The 13,886-nt window shown below is 32.7% G+C and overlaps 1 protein-coding gene across 1 annotated transcript in view; it reads left to right on the plus strand.

Annotated features, from left to right (window-relative positions):
- The first annotated feature begins 590 nt into the window (after positions 1 to 590).
- LOC105626990 (midasin) overlaps positions 591 to 13,886 on the plus strand; it is a 22,487-nt gene continuing 9,191 nt past the window's right edge. The window contains exons 1-16 of the mRNA XM_012208273.1: positions 591 to 662; positions 786 to 1,021; positions 1,234 to 1,473; positions 1,604 to 2,658; positions 2,834 to 5,614; positions 5,749 to 6,226; positions 6,916 to 7,288; positions 7,433 to 7,750; positions 7,828 to 8,136; positions 8,302 to 8,526; positions 8,615 to 8,743; positions 9,246 to 9,390; positions 9,501 to 9,727; positions 10,503 to 10,714; positions 11,083 to 12,062; positions 12,416 to 13,533. Coding sequence (XP_012063663.1) covers positions 591 to 662; positions 786 to 1,021; positions 1,234 to 1,473; positions 1,604 to 2,658; positions 2,834 to 5,614; positions 5,749 to 6,226; positions 6,916 to 7,288; positions 7,433 to 7,750; positions 7,828 to 8,136; positions 8,302 to 8,526; positions 8,615 to 8,743; positions 9,246 to 9,390; positions 9,501 to 9,727; positions 10,503 to 10,714; positions 11,083 to 12,062; positions 12,416 to 13,533 — 8,898 coding nt within the window. The remainder of the gene's footprint in view (positions 663 to 785; positions 1,022 to 1,233; positions 1,474 to 1,603; positions 2,659 to 2,833; positions 5,615 to 5,748; positions 6,227 to 6,915; positions 7,289 to 7,432; positions 7,751 to 7,827; positions 8,137 to 8,301; positions 8,527 to 8,614; positions 8,744 to 9,245; positions 9,391 to 9,500; positions 9,728 to 10,502; positions 10,715 to 11,082; positions 12,063 to 12,415; positions 13,534 to 13,886) is intronic.

Genomic DNA, 13,886 nt, shown 5'->3' on the forward strand with positions numbered 1-13,886 from the left:
ATCGTAGATATTACCGATCGAATTATGGATTGACTACGTAATTTAATATTCACATTTTGTGGATATAGAGGCGCTTCAAAATAAAATAAGTACTCCGCACAATAAAAGGAACAGAAAACAAAGAATAGGAATTGCAACCTATCAGAAATCATGCATTGTGGAATACAATTTCTAATAGGTTGACATTTTTATTCTCTGTTCTCTGTTCCTTTTATTGTGCGAAGTCCCGGAGATGATATTTGGTTCATGTAATCATGTTACATGCAGCACACGATTATATGAATCAAATATCCATTTATCATCTCTAATCTTGAAAAATGGACGAAATACCGAAAGAAAAGTAGACATTATGTTGTTATGTAGTTTATATCCTCTTTGTCAGAGAGCAGTAGTGCGCAGCAACATTTTGCGATTACAGATTTTGGACTGTCATGTCCTCTCTCAAGTTTGTTTCTGGTAACAGCTAAAATCCCGGGCATGGCACATGACACATGGTTTGATTGTAACCTGTTTTGTTCGGATAAATGTATGTGCACTACATTTTTGCAAATAATTATTTTATCTTTCCTATATAAACAAAATAGTACAAAATGTTAACTAAGAATTTGACAATTTTCTGTGAACGGGATCAAAAATATAAACAGAGATTCTTACCTTTTGAAGTAAATATGACTATTTTTATATTGCTTTTCCTGCAGATCTTCCTAATTATTACTTAGTAATTTTAATCCTTTGAAAAGTGTATGTTTATAATAGATGCAAGTTTAATAATTTATTTTTTACAGAAACTTAGTAAACTTAAGCCAGATACAATTTTGGAAATATTATGTGAATTTTTGATGCAACCAGAATGCACAAAAGATGTTATTGATTGTTTCCCAGAATTGTTATTAGGCCTTATTTCTGTAGCCATACCTATAGAAGACATACAATCATCGGCATTAATAGACAAGAATATTATTCACAGATTAAATTGTGTTATATTAGGAAAGCTACTCGATGTTAATCAAGATTTACTAATGTATGTATATTAATATATCCAAAAATATATTATACCAATAAATATGTGTTGTGTTGTACAAATATTTTTTTATATAAAAACTTCTTACAATAAAAAGTTTATTATGTAAAAATTAATTAACTCTTAATTATTTAATTTCTAAATATTAATTATTAATATTCTTTATTGTGAAACGATTAATATATGTTGTAAAATATTTTTTTTTATTTCAGCTATGTTTTACACTATTTTGATATTAATCCAGCTCCATTCGAATTTTTTGATGAATCTTTTGATGTAGTTATACCCCTAAAGAAACGAAAAAAATTTTCATATATCTCAGAAGTATCTGAATATGACATTGTTATCGCATGTCATAGTATTTTGCAGTCTGCTGTTAACCATTTTAAGCATAAATGGAATTGGTCTAGATTTTACAAGTATTTAACAAATGCAGATGACAGGATAAAATGGTACGTATATTACAAGAAACTTAATAATAAAAAATTTTTTCCAAAATATATGTAGTATATATCTTAATATATTTTTAATTATCTATATAATTGCTGGAAAGTAAGGAATTTAATATTAATTTGATTTCAGGGTTGCCTTAAAATGTATAGCAATAGTTTTGAACATGTCTGAATCAACAAGATTATCATGCGCTCAAACACTCATTCCAAACTTTAAACAATTTTTAATTGATTATGAAGATAGAAGCATAAATACTAATATTATCTGCGCCGGCTTTGAGTCAATGGAAGATATAGTTAAAAATATTTCATCTATTGTATCCGTTGGTGGCATCTTATTACCCACTCTCAGCAGGAATCAGAACACTTATAATTTAGTTCCAGTTTCTTCCACGAAAAAAAATCTGCAAAGTTTGGCCATAGCTATAGGCTCCAGAAAATGCATTTGTCTGCAAGGACCAGTTGGTTGCGGTAAAACAGCTCTAGTAGAGTATTTAGCCAGAGTTACTGGACATGACACGTCGAACTTTATTAAAATGCAACTAGGTGATCAGACCGATTCAAAAATGCTGCTGGGAATGTATAGGTGTACCGATGTACCTGGTGAATTTGTTTGGCAACCAGGTGTTCTCACACAAGCAGTTATTGCTGGTAAATGGCTACTCTTGGAGGATGTGGATAGCACTGCCCTCGATGTGGCCAGCATCTTGAGCAATTTGATGGAAACTGGAACGCTCTGCGTACCTGGATATCGCGATACTATTTATGTCAACAGTGGATTTCAGTTGTTTGTTACGCAGCGATTAATGACGTCCATTACGGGAATTCAAAAATATGTTACAGGATCTTCAAATTTGTTGCAAAAACATTGGCTATGCCTAAACGTAGAGCCTCTGTCCACAGACGAATTAGTGACTTTAGTCCAAACGCTGTTTCCAGTATTGAATACAATTGCTATTAAAATAATAGATGTATTTTTGTTGTTTTCCGTGGGAGATCATGATAGTGAAAGTAATACATATGATGCTATAGTGTCATTGAAGATTGGCCGGCAGACATCAACACGAGATTTAATAAAATGGTGTTCCAGAGCTATCGTTGATTTCAATGTTTCATCATCAGATTCTCTATTGAAAATATTTCAAGATGCTCTAGATGTCTTTTGTTGTTCTGTGCCTAATCAAGGTATTAATTTCTCCCTTATGCTTCTGTTTAATCATATTACAGTATAAAATATGTTTTAGTCTCTTTTATCTATCAATTGTATATACATTTATAAATATTGATAAATTATTTTTATTTTCTATTTTTTAATATTTAAAAATGTTTTCAGTATCCTTAATCGTATTATCTTTTATAGAGCAACGATTGAATTTGGCAAAGGCAATAGCTCGAAAACTTGGCATTATAATGCTGAAGGCGGAGTACTTTTGCAATATGTATAAACCGTCCATAGACTTACTTCCTGAGTTTTTGATAGCAGGCAGAGCAAAGTTGACTCGTAAAAAAGCACAATATGCAAGAATAGATATAGAAAAGATTCATTTTTCCTTTACAAGACCTTCTGCATGTTTATTGGAGCGCATAGCTATCTGCATCAAACAGAAGGAGCCCGTGCTGCTGGTTGGTGAGACTGGTACTGGAAAAACAAGTTCAATTCAGTACTTAGCAAGGAGTATCGGTCATAAATTGATAGTTATAAATATGAATCAACAAAGCGAGAGCGCAGATTTATTAGGTGGTTATAAACCAGTCGATTTAAAGTTCTTAATCTCGCCTATCCGGGAAGAGTTCGAGATCCTGTTCCGCTCTTACTTCATGATTGAGTCAAATAAGAAGTTTCTCGAACATATTGCTCTGTGTCACAAGCAACAAAAATGGAAGAATCTTATTATTTTGATGAGTCATAGTGCACATGCTGCTGTGAAGAGATTGAGAAATAAATGTGAAAAGTACCTCGAAGATAGTACATTTAGGAAAGACACTTCAAAACATTTTAAACAAGAGAAAAACAAGTTCGATCAAGACGATATCCAAGCTGATTTAAATATGCTGAAGAAGTGGGAAAAGATGCTGGAGAAACTAAACAAGCTGGGAACTCAAGTGAAGAGTCAATATGCATTAGCGTTCTCCTTTATAGAAGGGAGTTTGGTCAGGGCTTTGCGAGACGGTTATTGGGTTCTTTTAGATGAGATTAATCTAGCAAATGCAGAAACATTGGAATGTCTTTCCGGTTTATTGGAAGGTTCTTCGGAGTCTTTGTCATTACTGGAGCGCGGTGATGGAGAACCTGTGAAAAGACATCCTGACTTTACAGTGTTTGCCTGCATGAATCCGGCCACGGATGTCGGCAAAAGAGACCTACCGGTTGGTTTGAGAAATAGATTCACCGAATTTTACGTCGATGAGTTGACTGAGCAATCGGATCTTGAGTTGCTTGTAAATTCTTACTTAGCGGAACTAAACTTGCCAGAGAAACATAAAGCGATCGTGAAGTTCTACTTAAATGTTAGGAAGGAAGCTATGAGTACATTGTTCGATGGCACAGCTCATAAACCACATTACAGTTTGAGAACACTATGTCGCGCATTGTACATCTCTGCATCAAATCCTTGTGGCAATGTTTTAAGATCTTTGTATGAATCCTTCTCTTTGAGTTTTCTGACGCAACTGGATTACAATTCTTATCCAATTGTACAAAGAATGATCGCGAAAGCTATCCTTGACAACAAGAACATTAAAGAAATTCTTGGCATTCCTATACCAAAACCGAAATGCAGCCCAGGAGAAGATTATATATATATTGAAGGATACTGGATCCTGCAAGGCAGTTTAATGCCTGAAACACCTAGTAACTACATATTGACTGATTCCGTTAGAAGAAATTTGAAAGATTTAGTAAGAGTCGTGTCAATTGGAAAAATCCCAGTTTTGTTACAAGGCGACACATCAGTAGGCAAGACCAGTTTAATTACTTATTTAGCGAAAATCACAGGACATGTTTGTGTCCGTATAAACAATCATGAGCACACAGATCTACAAGAATATGTCGGAAGTTATATCGCTGATGAAACTGGAAAATTAGTGTTCAAGGAAGGTGTCCTAGTTGATGCAATGCGCAAGGGATATTGGATTATTTTGGACGAGTTAAATCTAGCCCCGAGTGATGTTCTAGAAGCCCTGAATCGAGTTCTCGATGATAACAGGGAATTGTTCATACCTGAGACGCAACAAGTAGTTAAAGCGCACGAACATTTTATGTTATTTGCGACGCAAAATCCTCCTGGACTCTACGGTGGCCGAAAAGTTCTGTCACGAGCGTTCAGGAATCGATTTATAGAATTACACTTCGACGAGATACCGCCAAATGAATTACAGATAATACTTAATCAGAGATGCTGTATGCCAGAGTCATACTGTAAACAAGTAATTAATGTAATGACAGATCTTCAAACAAGACGTAAAAGTACGGCGGCTTTCGCTGGTAAAAAGGGATTTATAACTTTACGAGATCTATTTCGTTGGGGCGAAAGATATAGATTAGCACCTGACATAGGCAACAAATTATATGATTGGAGTCAACATCTGGCAGACGAGGGCTATCTCGTTCTTGCAGCTAAAGTCCGCAAAGTAGAAGAAGCAGATGAAATAAGACAAGTAATAAGAAAACATTTAAAAAGAGACGTGGATCCCGATAACTTGTTTACGCTAAACGATAAGACTTCGCCAGTTACGAGGCACATTTTGGAGGAAATCCTGAAGAACAATATTTCCGATTTCGGTCATATTGTATGGACTTATCACATGCGTCGAATAGCGGTTTTGATGAAAAAATCCTGTCAATTTAAGGAACCAGTGTTGCTGGTCGGAGAAACTGGTGGAGGCAAAACTACAGTCTGTCAATTAATCGCAGTCATCAACGGCCAAGCTATGCGTAGTGTAAACTGCCATATGCACACCGAATCATCTGATTTTCTAGGAAATTTGCGACCTGTTCGAGATCATGTCGAGGATGATCAGAAGCTCTTTGAATGGGTGGATGGTCCTTTGATAAATGCTATGCGTAATGGCGATCTATTTTTAGCTGACGAAATTTCATTGGCTGATGATAGTGTTTTGGAACGATTAAATTCACTCTTAGGTACGTATAAATAGGAAATAGATATCAAATCGTGTATATGTTTTCATTTGTATATATAATTATTAAAAAGATTTACAGGATCGATTTATCTAATTATGAAGTTTATTTATGATATATTTAATCTTTCTGTACAGAACCGGAACGTAGTCTTTTATTGGCTGAGAAAGGAATCGAATCTTTGCACGGTAAAGGGAACACCGTGATCGTGGCTGACGAGAAATTCATATTTGTCGGGACTATGAATCCCGGTGGTGATTACGGTAAGAAAGAGCTCTCGCCGGCTTTACGAAATCGCTTCACTGAAGTATGGTGCGAAGGTTGCATGGCCAGAAGCGATCTACGTGATATAATAATACATAATCTTTGCATTGATTTGCAAACGAGAGAGTTCATCGCCAATGCAATATTGAAGTTCACTGAATGGTTACAAACCACCGAAGTGGGCAAGAAGTTTACTGTGAGCATACGAGATGTGCTCACTTGGGTGAATTTTATAAATGTATCAACTGATGGCACCTTGTTATCGAAATTAACGATCGGAGAAGCATACTATCATGGTGCTTGTCTCACATACATCGATAGTCTTGGATCTAATTCTACAGGTTCGGAGAGGTAAGTGTTATTGACATAAAATAAATAAAATTAAATAAAATTAATAAACTAAAATAAAATAAATTTTTTAAACATAAAATTAATTTTTTAATTAAAATAATAAAATAATATTTAATTAAATTCTAATATTAAAATAATATATAATATATAATATTACTTTTATTAAAATAATTTAAGTTAGTAGTTTTGTTGCTCCAAGAATAAATCCAATAAGTAAAATGTCTACGTAAGCCTGCGCGATTGTTAGGGCATGAATTATATATATTCATAAGATAAGATATAATTCAGAAACAATTGTAATATATTATACTTATCAAATGTAGTTAACGGGAAACATTTCGACTTTGAATTTAAATCTTTTCTAATTCGAAAGGTAAGTACAAGTAGTTTATATGAATATATATTTTACGCATTAACAGTTACAGAGGCTTATATATAGACATTTATATCATGTATATTTATATCATATATAGATACTTTAAGTACATTAATTTCTAGTTGTATTCAAGTTCCAAGATCTTAATTTTGTACATAACTATTTAATCATCTTAATTTTAAATCTAATATTTAATAAATCTTCTCAAATAAGAGTTAGTTTCAATATAAATATTTATTTACTTTGATGTACATAATACAAAAAAAATCTCAATGCTCTCTAATTGTTGTTTACGATTGTTATTTACTTTCAGTATCAGCAAATTAAAAGACTTTACAGAGGCTGCTCTCCGATTTATTAAGTCAGAGATTGAAAATACAATGAAATCTGAACTTAACATGGAAGTTCCTGTTATAAATGAAAATATCATTGTAGATGCTTCAGACATATTTGGAATACTACCGTTTTATATTAAAAAGGGTCCCTATATCTTTTATGAGAATTATACATTTACATTTACAACTCCTACTGCAAAATTGAATACATTAAAGCTGCTAAGAGCATTGCAGTTAAATAAACCGATTCTTCTGGAAGGAAGTCCAGGTGTAGGAAAAACAAGTCTGGTTTCTGCACTCGCGAAAGCTACAGGGCATACTTTGCTCAGAATCAACTTAAGCGATCAAACGGTATTATAAAACGATGCATTATTTTTATCATATTTTAAATATTTTTCATATTTTAAATAATTAATGTATAGCTTATTTTATCGGAAATATGACTTATTTTCATCATCAGAAATTAAATAACGTTGCTTCTATCGTGTTCTATAGGATGTGTCAGATTTGTTTGGTGCCGATCTTCCCGTAGAAGGCGGGAAAGGTGGTGAATTTGCATGGCGGGATGGTCCATTTTTGCGAGCTTTGCGTGCCGGATATTGGATTCTGCTCGACGAGCTAAATTTAGCCTCGCAATCGGTCCTAGAAGGCCTTAATGCATGTTTTGATCACAGAGGAGAAATATACGTTCCCGAATTAGGAAAAACATTTTCAGTCAAACCTGGTACAAGGTTGTTCGGTTGTCAAAATCCCTTGCGGCAAGGTGGAGCCAGACGAGGCTTACCAAGATCCTTTTTAAATAGATTTACTCAGGTACATTCTGAACATATGACAATGCTACAAAAATAATTTCTATAATTCGAAATTTTTCTATAATCCTGTTCTTGCAGATTTCTGTAGCTGCATTAATGGAAGACGATTTGAAGTTTATACTCAGTGTGCAATTTCCACAACTTCCTATAGAATTGATCAATCACATGGTGCAGTTCAATAATAAATTAGCGTCAGAAGCTGGCATTGTATGGGGACATACTGGTTCTCCATGGGAAATGAATCTTCGAGATATTATCCGATGGTGCGAAACGACTATCGAAGCAGCTTCTAACGAATTTCGCGACAATAAACAATATTTTAATCCAGGTGACAGTGTAGAGCTCATTTATGTTAATAGAATGAGAACTAATGAAGATCGACAAAAGGTAAATCGCGGTCATTGTTATAAAATTGTATTCAAAAATCAAGAATAGCGAAAAATAACAGAAAAAAATTAGTATGGAAGAAAATTGCTTTTATTAAAATAAAATATATTAAATTCTAATATTTTAAAAATAGAATGCTATCCATATTTTGGATTTGTTTTGCAGGTCTATCAGATATATCAAGAAATGTTTTCGTCCGAAAAATATCCTCTTCCACCTAATCAACTGCCCATGCACATCACAACAGACAAATTTGTCATCGGTGAAGTGATGTTAAGCCGGAAAAATTGCAGCGAGCCCCAGGACTTTAATTTGTTAATACTTAGAGATCAGAAAAGAACTTTAAAGAGTCTCATGCAATGCGTTAAAATGAATTGGATGTCCATACTTGTAAGTTATTCATAAATATTGTATCCTTGAATACTTTCTATTAGAGTTGTATCTTTAGCTAATTATAAGGTCAAATTTACTATTATAGGTTGGTACTTCAGGCAGCGGGAAAAGCAGTGTAGTTCGTTTACTTGCCGCTTTAACAGGCCAAAAACTGAGATCAATTACCGTAAATTCTGCAATGGACACGACAGAAATATTAGGTGGCTTTGAACAGGTAAGTGAAACAAATATTTAATATTAATGTTAGCTAAATGCTAATGTGTTTATCAGAAGCCATCTACCTTTTATTATTCGAAGAGCGATCATTCTCTGCTTGTTTTCAGTCATAAACTTCCTAAGAAATTCAATGATTTAATATAGCAGTTTATATTGATTGTGTTCTATATAACGCTCACAACGCTCAAACGCGTGGAATTATTTCTTATCTTTGTTTATCTTTGTTTATCAAATGTTTATCAAAAGGATATAATGTTCATTAAAAGGATAAATGATGCTTGAGTGAGAGCGTGGCAAGCGTTAAGTAGAATACATGCATAGCTTGTCGTTGATATCTGCATTAGTAAATGATTTTGGTATGATTTTGGTTCTACTAGTTTTTTCAATTTAATGACAACATTATCTTGAACCGATAGAATTTAGCCAATTTAATCGATAGTTTAATTAACAATAATTCATTATATGATAACAATTAATCATTTATTTTCTTATTATTTTAGACGGACTATAATCGGCATCTTGAACAACTATTTGAGCACGTAGCGACTTTACTTATCGAGAGTCTGCAAACAAAGATAACTATTGATAAATTGGAGCAAGTTACCGAACTTCATGAACATCTGGAGCAAGTACGACATTTATTCGGTAAGTAAAACGAGATCACTAGAAAAGGCTTTCTTTCTAACGGCAAACGAAGAAACCTAATTTTCTGTATTGGAATAAGATCTTATCACTCGTCGTCCATTTGTCGCCAGATGAAAACGTCGCCGGTAGAACAATGGTTATAGAAACCAAATTATTCTTACATAAAATTGAGAAATTGTTGAAATTAATATCGGCGATGAAGCTTTGGGAACCTTCTCGCGAATCGCAGCTACAAAATATCGAGTCGAGGTTGAGGAATTTGTCGATTTTTGTCGAAGAAGATAAATGCTTGAATGCTGGTGGAAAATTCGAATGGGTAGACAGTGTGTTAGTAAAGGTATTCCATCAATAACATGCTTTTATAGATTTTTTTGTCAAAGGAAAGAGCTACATTTCCATTATTATCTATATTACAAGGCCATTACTATACGGTACTGTAAAGTACCATAAGTGAAGTACTTATATATTTACATACATGTAGAAAATATTTTGAAAAAGTTACTTTAAATTTATTTTTCATATTTTGTAATCCTCGAATATGTTTATGTTTTTACAAACACTTCGCATATTTTATGTACATAGCGCTAACGATAAAGTTGCGCTACTTAAACTTTACTTCAAACTTTTATTAATATTAGTCTTAACACACAATAATGTAAATATAAGTTTTAATAGTAAAAAAATTGCTATTTTTGAAATTTTCCCAACGTGTGAAACTATATCTATATATTTATCTATATTTTATTTATCTATATTTTATTATTTATAAACATCGATTTTAGAAACTTTCATTATTTAATATGTCTACTTTATGTTATCATTTTTTTTATTATTATATTAGATGTCAAGTTAAAATGAAATATAAATATTTATGTGATTATTCTGCAATTTAGCAATTTACTAAATATAAAATATTTTAAATAAATTATATAACATTTTATATATATTTTATACAATTACAATTTTCATCTTCATTCGGAAAAGCTATATTACCATTTTGATAAACAGATAGACTAATATTATAAAATCCTACTTTTCAATTAGCAAAGCCATTAAATGAAGATGTAACTTCATTTTATTCAAAGCAATACAATAACGGAGTCATCTTTTAGTGCTTACAAGATGGTACTTGGCTACTTATCGATCAAGTTAATCTATGTAGCTCCGCTGTATTAGACAGACTTAATGGATTGTTAGAGCCAAACGGTGTTCTCTGTATTGGTGAACGAGGCATTGATAGCAATGGTAATGTCGTTACTATTAAGCCGCATGAAAATTTCCGCCTATTTCTAACTATGAATTCCCGATACGGCGAAATTTCCAGGTAACTTATCTCTTGATATCTGTAAGTTAATAATTTAATCATATGATCTTGTTATAATCAATCATGCATAAAAAATTAAATTATTACTTTATTCCAAAAATGTTATATTGATCATAAATTCTTCTATATTCCTAACGCAAATATATTTATTTAACACAGATGAAATAAAAAAAAATTTGCAAAATAACAACTTTATATTAGAATATTTAAAATAGAATATTTAAAAAAATATGCGATATTCAATATATAATCGTAAAGAAGATTTAAAACCATTTTATGAATTCCGGGGAAATTATATTAATTATATCGTAATAACATAATTTACATTATCGCGTAATACAAATTGTAATACAAACCGATGATTTTAGAGCCATGCGTAACAGAGGCGTCGAGATTTATATGCTCGGTTCGAAGGAAAATGTCGACAAGAATGTAATCGATTTCAACTCACTGTTGTTTAACACCGGTATTATAAAATCTACGCATCGGGATGCATTACTAGAGATCTACGATAGAATGTCGGAAGAGATTGCCTGGGATCAATTCAATGTGGTTGATTTGTTGCACACTGCGTTCTTGGTGAAGCAACGATTGCTACGTGGATTCTCTGTAGAGCAATCGATCAGGAACGCATGCATCGATGTTTATATAAAACCTAGACCGAGAGATTCGCGATTCAGAGAACATCTGACTTCTCTGATCGATGAAACTGTTAAGCGACGTGTCACATGCGATGAAGAAATCTCGGTGATCGATTTGAATGCCGCCACATGGAGTGTGAGAAATTTGCAAGATAATTCAAGACTCGTTATAATTAGACAACAAAGTTTATTGTTAAACGCCGCTGTTAAGATATACGAATCCTCTCTAAAATCTGATTCAAGAAATATTATTACAACGAAGTCATTGAACAACTTTTGTGGTCTTAAAAAAGATGAAAAGTTTACATTGGATGTTGATGTTGTTAATATATTACCATATCTTCTCTTGAATTTCTATGAACAATCCTCGCGAGACGATGCGTCACTCAGAAAGGAATTTATTTCGAAAATGCTGCGAGGAAAAGCGATATTTAATGATCTTGAACATAAGAGTGCGCTAATGGCGAAAGTAATCGCACTATATTGTTTCGAATCGACAAATGCAAGAAGTTCATTATCTTGGGATTTGTGGCAACTCATTGGAAGAATAACAAGTGATAACGATGACAATACTTGCAGAGACACGAACAAATTATTATTATTGTTATATGCGTACAATATGATTCTAAAAAAAGATATGTCGCCAAAGAAAATGGAGAATAAAGACTTGATATCCATAAAACTGTACTCTAGCGTTGTAAATGAAGGTAAATATTTTAGATTAAATTGTAATGAATAAATTAATATCTAATAAATAATATATAATTTAATTTTATATCAACGTATCTTGAAATGAAGAATATAACAGTCATTTTTTTTAAGAAAAGTTGCAAACTACAATTAAATCAAATCATAAATAATACAATGTTTCATTTCTGCTATAATAAAATGGATCTTACTCAGTATATAAAACAATTTACTTTATAAATAAAAATTTGTGCTTTTAATTCGTAAGAATATCTGTTCGATTTATTATTTATCACTTTTTTTTAGTTGTCATTTTTCAAAATACGATTTTTATTGGATAGACTATTATATTAACAGAATTTTTCACTTACAGGTAAGCTATTTTCACAATTAAAAAACCAACCGCTCATAATGTATTTTGTGCAGTTCCTTGAACAAACGAGGTCTTGCATTAATGCGATTTTACAAGATATAAATATAAATATCAAAGAGTATATTGATTTAAGAAAAGAATTGAAATGGTTCACGAGATTCGAAAGATTAGGCGAATTTACACTTATAGATAAAACGAAAAAGTCTAAGGATGTATTTATGAATTTGGATCGGATTTCTGTGTTGCTAAGAGTACATTATAAATGGCTATTGAAGTTGCTACGCAATCTAAAATCCTTGAGTAAAAACGAAACTATGAGCGAAATCGAACAGTTACGAGATATTGTGGACCATATAAACAACCAGTTGGAATCTGTATACGATCCTATTAAAAAGATATCCAAGAAACTTAAGAAGTATTTGACACTTCCATCGCCTCACTCCACGGAAATTAGCATGGAAGTGCAATCGAAGCTGATGAGAATAACGAAAGATTTTGATGTGAGGGATGAAGGAAATAGCACTCTGAAACAAGAATTGAAGATTATATCCGTGCAGTTGAAAGACGCACTAGCGATGAGACAACAAATAATCTCTTTATGGAGTGACGTTTACTCCAGAAAGTCGATCGACGAAACGACGTTGCGGATCGTTCACGAGGTAGAGAGATTCTGCGACGAGAGTCACATTCGTTTACGAGTTCCTACGGAAATCGAGGATATTCTAAACAAAGTACACTCTCTTCCAAAGAGGGAAATAATGCAGTTGAATGCGAGGATACCTTTGTGGCCGATTTATGAGTACATATTTCTGTCGCTCGCTTGTACTTTGCAGGGAAAGATGTGTCAGGAAGTAATCATTTCCGATATCACTTTAACGGAATGCCTTGCGAAATTCGCGGATGTAGTCAGTATACCGAGCGATCTGATGGGTTTGCTGAGCGCAATGACTGGAGTCGAGCGAGAATCAGAGCTCTTGTTGCTACCGGAACTGTTTTGCAGTCTCGCACAATTCATTCAGCAATCTCATGCTTTTAAGGGTACGAGCCGTCTTTTGCACTGGCGCGGTATAACAGAAGAAGATGTAGAAAAATCAATAACTTCCTACGTTGAATCCAAGGTTTGTTAGTCTTATATAATAAATGAGAAAGTTTGAAAAATGTTTTGAGAGATAATTAAAATATTGAAGAATAAAATTCAACGAAGTATATCTATGACTGTATTATATAAAATAATTATATATATTAATTATGTTTTAAATATTCTCTAATAATTAACAATTCGAATCTATGATTGCTAAAAATTAAATATTAATAATTTCTATACAGAATGTCCCATTTTAATTGATCATTTCAAATCTCTCTCTCTCTCTCCTNNTACTTCTATNTACTACTACTACTACTACTACTACTACTACTACTACGTACTACGTACTACTACTACTACTACTACGTACTACTACTACGTACGTAC

Source organism: Atta cephalotes (assembly GCF_000143395.1).
Source record: "Atta cephalotes unplaced genomic scaffold scaffold00007, whole genome shotgun sequence".
In the NCBI taxonomy this organism is placed as follows: domain Eukaryota; kingdom Metazoa; phylum Arthropoda; class Insecta; order Hymenoptera; family Formicidae; genus Atta; species Atta cephalotes.